Source organism: Histoplasma capsulatum (assembly GCF_000150115.1).
Source record: "Histoplasma capsulatum G186AR genomic scaffold supercont2.7, whole genome shotgun sequence".
NCBI classification, from domain to species: domain Eukaryota; kingdom Fungi; phylum Ascomycota; class Eurotiomycetes; order Onygenales; family Ajellomycetaceae; genus Histoplasma; species Histoplasma capsulatum.
In genome coordinates this window covers 1435121-1446697 of record NW_025544807.1, presented here as the reverse complement: position 1 = coordinate 1446697, position 11577 = coordinate 1435121, and the positions used below count along the sequence as shown (strand labels likewise).

Genomic DNA, 11577 nt, shown 5'->3' with positions numbered 1-11577 from the left:
CAAGGTGAAGTTTAATATAGAATTCAAGCTTAGTTTTGATATATACTCAGAAAGAAATACTGAGTAGCATTTGTGTGTGAAAGCAGCATTTTCGCCATCCGACGCTCAGTCATCCATTCTCTGGCTCCCCAAAATCTGCCGGACGAAGCAAACCACCATCCAAAACTGTTCCAATATGCGTCTTCCCAATCTCTTCACAATTCATCCGAACCTTCGTCAAAAATACCTTTAGAAACTTGACAGGACTGTTGACGAAATTCGACTTGCTACTACCCTTCAAAATAAACCCGTCTGCAGCGATCGCCTGACCGCTTCTATCCTCCTCCCAGGCAAGACCGAGAAGCTCACACACCTCCACATATTCTTTGAACGAGCTGAAGTACAATTGCCCAGAAAATAAATTCAGCTGCAGGACCAAGTAGCGAGGCAGGTCCCATGCCACTAGCTGTTTAGGGTTGGTAAACAAATCCAGCCCATCCAACGCGCGAAAGCCCATGTTCATGCGCGGTGCATACAGGTGTAGTGTTGTAACCTCGGACTGTTTTACTACCGGTAGGAGCTCCTGCGCTTCATATGGGCTTATGACGATCATGTGCTGGACTGTAATCGATGAGCTGCCGGTGATGTTTGTCAGGATCCACTGTACTGGCCGCTGGTACGCATCGGAAATGTATTTACCACCGGATATTTGAACTGTGTTGGCAAAATCAGCGCTCACGAGAAGTCCAGCAGGGAATTGAGAAACGTCAATATGTTTGGCGGCACTGGAGTTGCGCAATATCTCAAAAGCAGGCTTATAAGCTTTTGATTTTTCAATTAGCCTACCAGTAGACACGAATTCTATTATATCACGGTGGATGTGATGCTCTGCAGCTTTGGCTGGAGGTGGTCTCTGAGTCTGCCGCTCTTGCTCATTCTCAGGGGAAAGCTCGCGTTCCTGCTCCTCCTGGAGTGTGGCTGAGTTGAGGTCTGCACTGTCAAATTCACGACAGCGTTCCATGATGAGGTTGAGGTTTCTGTTGTTGTTCACTTTCCCAGTGGACGCCACTAGAGTGCTTGGACTGGGTCGATACCTGGCCTCAAGGGTTTGGGATTCCTCTTCAAGAAATCGTGCAGCTTGTGTCGTCGATATTTGCACCTTTGCCTTGGTGCGGGATTCAGCCCAAAGTGAACTGTGACGTTCATATCTTTGACCTTGTATAGCCCAAAGCGGAATGCTCCGTCGCATATCAATGCAGGTTTCAGATATAGCCCAACTCAGGACATCTGACACATTAATTGAAACGTTTTCCGCATTCGCACGTGCCAGAATTTTGGTCTTGATCTCTCCTGGGATACAAAATATAACGGACTGGCCTTCGCCAAGTTTTCTCATTCTCATACATGCTGCCCAAATGTTAGTAGCGTCAATGACAAATTAAGAGGGTAAACTTACCCTGGACCAGTCGGTCTTTTGTCAAATTTGCCCCTAAAGTAACTGCAGCTCGATAGTAGTCCGGCAGTTTTAGATCCGTCCCTCTCGTGTGAGCCTCATCAAGAAATATGAGGCATAAATCAAGTTGCTTAGCGTATGAAGACGTCTGTAACGGTTCGATGTGACCTCTCCGGTCGAGAACAGAAATCTCGTCATGATCGTCAAAGAACACCACAGCCTGCTTTTTCTCCTTATTTGGCACCATCCTTAACCACTCCCTTGCGACCCCTAAATTGCTAAGCTCCAGGATCTGTGCCCCAACATCCAAAATCACTTGCACTTCCGGCTCCATTGTTACCACCATAGCTAGTAGGCGTTCCGCATCCGTATTAGAGGTCTCATCTCGTGGCTGCATAAGGGATACAGAATTTTCGGGTCGCAGGAGATGCTCCAGGACCAAGGCATTGGTATGCTTTTGCCGGGGAAGATCCAGGTGCTCTACACTAAGCGGGAGAGTCTTCCTCGAATCATTTGTCCCACTAAATCCGGTTGTCGGATGGGATTTTATCCTTCCAATATTCCAGCCTGATGCGGACAGCTTGTGTGGGAATTCCTTCACCTCCTTTGGGAAGACGATATGTTCTAAAAAGTAGTCTATGACACTCTTGGCATGCCGAATAAATGGAAATATTCGTTCGAGGCATTGGAGGCGATCTTTGAGGTTTATGCCCGTAAGACGACGGAAATCCGGTGGCAAGTGTGGAGCATCCCTCATCCACACCTGATATTCAATGTCCGCTTGGTCGGATTTCAAAAGATGGGAAAATGTTGCAAACAAATCGGCATCCTCAAGTCCGCCGTAATAGTAGCTTAGCGATGTTAGAGTTATTACAACGTCGGGGTGGCTGAATTCAGATCGCGGGGTGGGGTTGTCCTTTGCTCGGTACGGCACTGCAAGCTTTGTTGGAGGCTGCCTGGTTGCGTCAAGCCCATAATTTACCCTCCAGCGTTTCTGGCCCAATGCAAACCGCAATACTCCCCCAGCTATAAGGCCTCGTAATAGTAGAAGTGTATTTCTTGTTGCATCTGTCCAAAATCCACCTGAGCCCTGATTTTCAACTTGACAAACTTCGTCCTGAGTGAGTTCAGGTTCGGTGATGTATTTGAACACAGCTTGTCTAACATCTTCTGGTTGTCTGGCAATAGGGAAGCCCCTGAGTCCTGTTTTACATATCTGCCGTGCAACAAGATCAAACATATGTCGTTGAGCATCATGTCCGAGGATCCGGGTTCTGGGAAAGCTACCCGGCCAGCGCTCATGAACTTCCATCGAAGGAGGAAAATGTTTCGCCACACTGGCAGAAAACTTCCTCACAATGTCCAGTACTTTATGAATATATATCCAACGATCGGGACTAAATTCAACGGGTCGCTGCATGCCCATGGTGTAAACCAACTCGAATTTTACACTGAAGTTTTCATCACTCTCGTCCACGATATCACGAGAGAACGCGTCAAAGAATTCTTGTGTTTTGATCAAAGAATGACCTATTGATTCCTTGCCTGAAATGAGGCACCCGAGACCCATTAGCTCGAACGACAGAATATGTTCGGGCTGAACAAGTAGGATACCGCCTTTTGACATGCATTCACGATAAAGATCGCCGATCATATTTGCCTCTCGTTCTCTAATCTGCAGTGCACGGGAAAACGGCATATGATAAACCCGTCTATCCAACAATCCCCCCAACTTGGAGACGAGCATCTCGAACATTTGTCGAGATTGTGGCTTAGCCACTATGACACGAACTAACCGTGACCCATTTGCGAGAGCAGCAGCTACGATAGGAACAATTACAGATGACTTTCCCTCACCCATGTTCAGCTGCAGAACGGCGTTGTTATTGGACTGAGGATCTCTCATCTGCGAGGCTATCTGTTCTTGCACCTCTCGAATCATGATGCCGCTCTCCACTTCCAAAAGTAAGGACTCGGGATATTCAAATGGATCCCAATTCGTGTGGCCAGAATTCAACAATTCTTTAATAAGATCGGCGTGGTTGCCGGATAAACTCACAAGTCGCGCCGCTCGTTGAAGTTCAGTGAGGGCAATCCCGTAGTAAACGATGGACCGCTTCCAGTCTGCCCCTATCTTCTGCCACCGATTACTGGAGAGATGCCGAAGGAAAAAGGTTGGAGATAACCGTGGTCGCTGCTCGGTCATAGCAGTTGTATCGACGCACCTCTGTGAAGAGTGTGGATGCCCTGTTTTGTGTTCAGGTGCCGCAGCACAAATCAGTGCATTGTAGATCTTATCGACAGCTTCCTGGCATTGGCGACGGTGTTGAACAAGAATGCGTTTGAGATCATTATCCTTTGTCCGTAAGCAATGACTATCTTTCCCGAAATCCTGTTGTAAGGAACGGAAGCTCTCTCGCAGATCATTGACGAAATTCTTTTCGTAATTAGAGTGTGCTCGAGCACCAAGCTGCGTTATCAGCGCACTAAGGCGACAGGTTGTTTGTTTCACATTAGCGGCAGGTGACAGTAGCCAGGACATATCTGTTACATGACGGGACTCTAAGATAGGTGCTGGACAAGAGAAGATATCGTCATTGCTAATGAAACCAGATTTTTTCGAGATATTCTGTGCAGGAATGACAAAGTTAACCAAAGAGGTATCCACTGGGTCAACCATTTGACGCGAAATTATGGTCTCAATTTGGTGAATATAATCCTTGAAATAATGGTTGTCGAACCAAATCTTGAACTTAGGCTTTACAATTTGGATGAACTTTGGTATATTAAGATATTGATGAAATGCTGGGTCAGCATCATCAACAGGGGCACTAGGAGTCTCACAAGGCCACTGAGATGCTAGTGCTTGATAAAATCTGTTGCGAACACGGCTTCGGTTATTTTGAAAGCTTGTGCTTTTGCGTTTCGCGAACGCACTTTCGGATTCGTTTTGACGGCGAATCAGATTCGCTTCAGGACAATGATGAATTGGAAGAAATGACGATTGGAAAGCGTCTTCCAAACCGACTTGGCTCATGTTTGTACCTTTTTGGAGATTGAAATGACGCACGTACGGAGCAGAAATCCGATCCATCTCAGCCACCGTAAAAAACAAGGCTAATGCTTGAACAATTTTCATATCCGCATCTTTGGCGAAAGCAAGCGTAGAGAGCCAGATCATCACACGGAATTTGTCAGCCGCTGTGAATACGTGACTAAACATTTGGTGAATAGCACACCAATGCTGAGAGATAAATTCGGACGATTGTAGTAGGAATGCGCTGTCGTACACTAGCTCGGAAGATTGAAGCGCATGGTTAGGTCCAAATATTTCGGGAATCATCGAAAGGAATTTCCAAAGATGGGTTCCCAATCCAGTTGAGCCAGCATAATGAAGAGTAGTGCGTCCATGATATACAATATTCGAGATAATAAACGCTCTGCATCCACTTTCTGAGTTCTGGCCCTGATCTCTGGGTTTGTATTTGACATCATGTGCGATGGTGTGGTCTCCAGCCCCAAAAGAAGGGCCACGAAAACTGGACGACCGGATAGAATCACGTTCCAACAGGTATATATCAACACTATCCGGAAGAAGCAGCTCAAGCTTAAGATCCGGGTGGAATATTGACATCCTATCTGCTTGTTCGAATATAGATGTAACGGCCTTATGGAATTCACCATGCTGAGCCATAAAGCCGAGGGTTGATGACCATTCAACCGACTGCATCACACGTTCTGTTGCCGGATAATATCTTCTTCTAGGGGTCAACCGTGCAATCTGCTCCAGGATTTTGACATTCTCCTCAGTTAGCTGATCAAAAGATCTGACGGCCGCGGAGCGTAAGATATAAAGGGCATTTTCTGTCCCGGTATTACGTATCAAGGGATCGGGTAAGCAAAATGAGGTGAGAGCATGGAGATAACAAAGAAGCAATTTGCTCTGTAAACTCCCATTGTCAATTAGCCCACAAATTTGATTGTTTATGGAGTATAAATGGGCTTTTGCGGCAGAGCCTTTCTCAATGGTGACGTTAACATGAGCTTCCTTTTTCACGCAACTTACAGCCCCTTCAGGTAGAATAAAATGTCGACTACCGTCCTCATGTTGCAATACGAGTTTATTGTAAAGGCCGACTAGGGTACCAAGCGACTGATCTCGATCGACAGCCATTCCGCGAAATTCTCTGGACTTCAGAAACGAATCCCCTAGCTTAAGGTAAAATCCCAGCTGTAGTCTGGGAAGCTCAACCTCCACCGACGATAACGCATGGTCGAAGATGATATGTATACGGGAAGAATCCTCAAGCGGGAGAAGCATACCGGAGATCTCGTTTGAAGTATCGCTACAAATGCTAATCAAAGATGTTCCATTTCTTGTCAAACGCCACCGGGAACCGAACTTCATTAGTCTCCAGTTGTTCATGGATGAAGTCCAAGGATCTTCAGTAGGACGAAATTCTACACAACCATTGGTCATGTCGTACCACTGAACGAAATTTTCGACAAAATGCTCAGGGAACATCCCTCGCAAAATCCTGGAGGGAATCAGCTCGAATTTCAGGTCGTCTTTAACAGCTTGGACCAAGATGTCGTATTTTCGTGAGCTTGGGACATCAGGAATATAGTCGTTGAGACCGAAGTGCAATATATAGTCAGCAAACTTCTTCTTTCCTGAAAATTGCATTCCCTGTACAGCAGTGGGCATGACTTCCAGAGCAGATTTCCCAAAAAGCGTATGGTATGTGGGATGTTGTTCGTACTTCGCAGGTAGACGGGACAGTGGATGGCCGTTTACGAGCAGCTCGCCGGTCAAGAGATTGAAATGAATTGGAAGTGAATGGGTATTCCCATCGGGTGCTGTCTTGCTGAGCAACCAATAGTCGAGCTCTTCTGAGGCTACTCGCCAGGCGTCTCCTGGCCGATAAGCTGACCAGGATTTCGTTATGGCGTCGTCTAATGGCCATCTATCTGCTACAATTTGCTTTGCGAGACTAGGGTAACATCGGTATGAAAGGCATAGTCGGCGCTGGTATAGTAATGCGATCGCGGGATCGGATGCCTTGCTAAGACGATTGCTACCTTGTTGGATGACAATGGAGCACTGTATGAAGTCCGAAACAGTTTTTGGCTCGGAAAATAGATTATCGAGATATTCCTGATCGACATTGCATGAATCAGTATAAATAAGAGCGATCTCCACGGCTTTTGATGTTAAGTCTACTCTGTGGCTGTCGTTGGCTGTCCGATGTGCGTAGTCTTTGAGAGATTTGAGCCAGTCGACAGTAGTAACTCGGATAGAAGCTAAATAGGCAAGACACTGTTCCTTGACTTGCTGTGTAGAAGTTAATGTTAGCAAACGCCTAGCCAAAGACGTAAACGTGCTCAGTGCCCAAGAAGATTCCCAGTTCCCTCTAACTCTCCGTAAGGCATCAAATAGACTTGCTAGAAGAACGTTGGCGAAAGTGTCGTCATCAACGATCTCATGGCCATCTCTAAGGACATTCCTGTGGCAGGAAGGTCCGGCTTGGTAGATTGATTGAAGAACTACCAGACCTGTCTCTATCTTTTTGAAGTCAATAGTGGATGTGGAAAGTTGCAATAGGATATTTTGCCACTGAATTCGACAGCCGAGAGGTATTGTGCATAGCGCCTTGTATTCATCCAACGACATGTGGGCAGGACAATCGGACTGGCCGGCTATGACAGTGTTGGGTGGTAGCCCATTGGGTCTTGTGAACGGGCGATGAAGAAATTTCTGAAGAGATAGCGACTGCACAGGAAGTGTGTACATGAAACTCTCAGAAACTTTCTCCCTAACACTGATTCCTGCCACAAAAAGACCCAATGTATTGTCAAAATAACGATAGTGCATACCGTTGTCAGGACAAACTTCACTTTCTGTAGCAACAGAGATTTTCTTGCCACGGCGGTGTGTAGCTATGTGGGGTTTGTTCTCCGACAAAAGACAAACACGTTGTGTCGCACTGAACGGGCTAAAGAAAGACCTAAGACCCGCATATGTGCGTAAAGGATGATGTGATCGCGGGTTAGATTTTGAAGAGTATTCGGTTTTTAAAACATCTAACAACACGAAGATAGTAATGTCGCGCCAACGGCCAAAAAATGGAGGTACCTTGAGTTCAAAAACTGTGGATTGAGCTTGCAAGACGTTTTTAGGCAATGGCCACTCATGGATATTAATTGTTAAGGAGTTAGCTCTGATTCGGTAGCTACACCTTTTGCAGATGGGGCTGTGCTGTTGTTCACTGAAATTATTGGAGTAATGAGGAATGGCTTCGTTGTAATCGCATTCGATTTCATTGTAGATTCGCATTAGGTCATTGTAGTTCTCCTTTTTTCGTCGGAGTTCTTCGCGTTTAATCTGTCTCTCCCGTGTTGCCCACCTCTCAATTTCCTCCAGAGTGTTTTGTAGCTCGTGACATTGATCGAAGTACTTGACAGAAAAGGAATATCGAAGGCCAAAATCGTTGAATATACTCGAAGCAGAAAATCTGGCTCGCGTTTGACGGGAATAGAGATATTTCTCTACCCGAAGAAGCCTTTCCATTTCATCCTTGAAAGGCAAAACTAAAGATTGAAAAAGGCCTTGAGGAATTCCCGGGTCATAATCCAAAAGAAGTTTGCATATATGCACAGCAGATTCGTCACAAGCAACCCAAAGTTCAAGAATGATGAGCAGCATTGCGGAAAAGGCTTCCGGGTTTTTTGAATGAACGGGAGAGGCAATAGCATAGTAATTTTGAATCAAGTCGCCTAGCTTGCCACAAGTGCTGCCGTTCGATTTATGGCACTGCAGCCACTGAGGTAGCTTAGAGACAACCCAATCCTCTATGACCCTCAAATTAAACGACGCATGTTCCTCGGCCAAGATGTTTGGGCAATTTGGAGGTTCGTCAGCGCTATATTTCGCGAGAATGGAAGCTGGTTGAAATGGGCCAAAGTTATTGATGATTTCTCGTTCGGGAAGCAACTCGATATATTCATCTAATGCTGGGAGAGAATGAAATACATCTTGGTTGAAATCCAGGCATCCAAGGCCAGATAGGTCGTAGCGGGGACCGCTATTTTTCACGAGGCTCGACCATATATTTTGAATCCGGTCTCTGGCGTTCTGCATCGTTTTTGTAACGAAAGACTGTGTTGATTCCTGAAGGGGCGAGTCGATTTTAAGTAATCGGCGAGAGATTTTGGCAATCTGGATATATAGGAGATCGCTGTGAAATGAATGTCTGAGTGATGATTTCAGAACACGACTCATGAGAAATATCATAAACTCTTTGTAGAGACCCACTAGAGGCCTTGTCGCAACTTTTGTTTCTCTGGAGAAGACAAGTTGCATTACAACACGGACAAACAGCCATAGTGGAGATCTTCGCCACGGTAGCAAAGCATCGCTCCACAATACTTCTTCCCGAGTATTTTTCCAAAGGCGAGACACGTCCGCAGGTTGGCCAACAGACCTTAGAATCCCCGCAAAAAGCTCAGTTACCATCTTTGGGTGCACAGTGTCTCGGATCTCATCGTGCATTTGTCCGGCCTTCTTCACCTTCGGCATTGTTTCCGCAGAAGGCTGATAGCTCATCTTAGTAAGTGTACGAGAGACCATAGCTTGAAATCCGGGGGCCTGAAATGCACCAGTGCCCAAAGAGAAGACCGGCCCTGGGAAAGACCGTCTAAGCCTGCCTTTTGTTGTGATAACAGCTTGATTGAGTGGAGATAGTTCAAATAACTCGAAATTAACGGAGTTGGCGACCTTGCCGACCAATATGCCTGTATTCTGGGCCCGTATGTGAAGCGGAACCATCCCACCTTTGGTTGATTAGCAAGAAGGAGTAAACTTAAGGAAGAAAAATGGAGGCAATAAGCTTACCATTGTTGCAAAGATTTTTAAGAGCATTCTCAAGCTTCTCTTCGCTGAGGGAACCATCAGAACTTGAACACTCACGCACAGTCTTCAAGTTTGAGATCATAACAATGACCAAATCGACGATTCCATGCTGGTCGCGTGTGACACAGTGCTTAAAATCTAAGAGAGCCTGGAATATGGTGTCCAGCAGTAAATTTTCGTAATGCGAATTGAAGTCATCTTCCTGGGGGAGTTCAGGCGGGAGGAAAATGTGATGAATCAAGTACATAATTGCGCCATGCGACAGTTCCATCGTTTCGGGGGCCATGGTGACTACCGGGTTAAGTGCAATAATCCAGCTAGAAAGAGTGTGGGTTATGAGTGAGCACCGATTAGTATCAGGTTTCGGAGAGGGAAGATGAGGTCCTGAGTAACAGTATCAACATGCAACCCCGGAGGGCAACTCCAATAGAAGGGCGGCGAGACGATTGATAAATACCTCAATATGGTGAGCCGACCGAAGTAGAGACGCAGTCGTACCGCTAGGTTTGATGTAGTAAGAAATATGAGGACTGTCGAGCTCAGGTTGCCATTGTCATTGTGTGCCTTGGAGGAGGCTATTTATATATAGCCCTAACAATGAATAACACCGGGCCGTGGAAGACCGGTGGGTGAAAGGAGCCCTTCTAGCAGGCTTTCAAGATAGCTTCGTTGCATCTTTGAATAGACCTATTCCAAGGCTACCACATCACAATGGTGGGCGTTGGAGGCCTCAAACATCCGCGCATGTTGCCAAATTGTTGGCTGAAGAGGTATGTCATCATCCCCCAGTCAGCCCAGTAAAGGCACAGCATTTGAATGGTAGCTACGTGTAAGTTTTGAGCATAAACTTGAGCCTTCAGCACGAGTCTACCGAGACGTGCTGGTGTGTTGCTGAGACTGATATAAATTCACATGTCAACAACAAATATTGTCTTGAACTCCTTGTGTTGCTGGCATGGTACATCTGTCTCGTAATAAAATCGCTATCGTCAAGAAGAACTTCCGTTAACCAGCTCATTTGATCGCTTAAATGACTTGCTTTAGGAAACGGAGAAAATTCGTTGAATTTCCTGGAGGTATAACCATTGAGTTTGTAACGTGATTCTCATCGTGATGAGAGCTAGTTTTCTAACCACACTCAGCTAGGCATTTTAAAATTAATTCCCAGATCTGCATGCTTTTCAAACCCTGTCCCCCTCCTAACTATCTAAGCCCTCACTTCAGGAATGTTGGGCCAATGGGTAACCTGGGAATGTTGTCGCGGCCGGAAGCATGCATATCAGTAATTTAATTCGTAAGGAGTTGTGTTGTGGGTGTGATTTAGTCGGGTTAACTTTTCAAAAACCACATTCAAGTGTTCTGAAGTAGTATTTATCATAACCCTAAGTAGATACTGTTGGGAGTTCGGATTGGTTCGTCCCCTCTACTACTAGCATGGCTACGGCAGCCTATAGCGACAAATGTGTCAAATGCCGTCATGGCGCTGGTGGTGATCGCTCGAGCTCTTTTACCCCAGTGGCCTAACAAATGCAAGTATCATGCAAATCCTACAACCTATTGAACTCACTCAAATGCAAAATAATTACCCGTCCATTTACTGACTTAAGCCTTCAAGGAATCCTACTAGTACCACTTCACATGTTTCGCATTACTTTTTGGCCTGTCTCTTCCTTACATATGTAGCACCCTGCACCGCTCATACCATGCAATATTTTCATCAGATCACAAGATGTCATTATCCATGATGTGAAAGGAAATCTGATTACCAGATAGATGCCTGTTATTATTGACAACCGAGGAGAAAGTTATGTTTTGGTTGATCCAGGGGTTGGGAGTGCACTCTGTGCTGCCAGCGCTGTTACAATAGCTTCCGTAGCTACTGCTGAAGATAGCTGAAGATAGATGTAAACTTAGATTTTTCCATGATTCACAACACTTTGGGTTTGGTAAGTTATCAGTGTGTGAGTGCTTATACTTCCCGTGCTAACAGTTTTTGTTTATCAAGTTATCCCCACCTCTATGTCCCATGCCAGATCCATTGTCAAACAGAGTCAATTACAAGCCTAGCAACCATATTCTTGAGCTAGAAGATGCATGAGATAGTTATAGATGGAACTTTTGATGGTCCAATCCAGCCACCCATCCGGGCCAGAGCAGTCAGATCGTTTCGAACTGAAAGTTGGGCGAGACTATGTAATAATAGTAATTTGAGAAGGCAGAGTAGCTGCATTGG

The 11577-nt window shown here is 45.7% G+C and overlaps 1 protein-coding gene across 1 annotated transcript; it reads right to left on the bottom strand.

The window, feature by feature from the left end:
* Window positions 1–109: 109 nt before the first annotated feature.
* On the bottom strand, window positions 110–9630 carry HCBG_05779 (uncharacterized protein; the record flags this gene model as incomplete). The annotated part of the gene is made up of 3 exons (XM_045432828.1): window positions 110–1386; window positions 1436–9265; window positions 9327–9630. 3 exons carry the CDS (start codon window positions 9628–9630, stop codon window positions 110–112), a joined length of 9411 nt encoding a protein of 3136 aa, XP_045286944.1.
* Between the last annotated feature and the right edge of the window lie 1947 nt (window positions 9631–11577).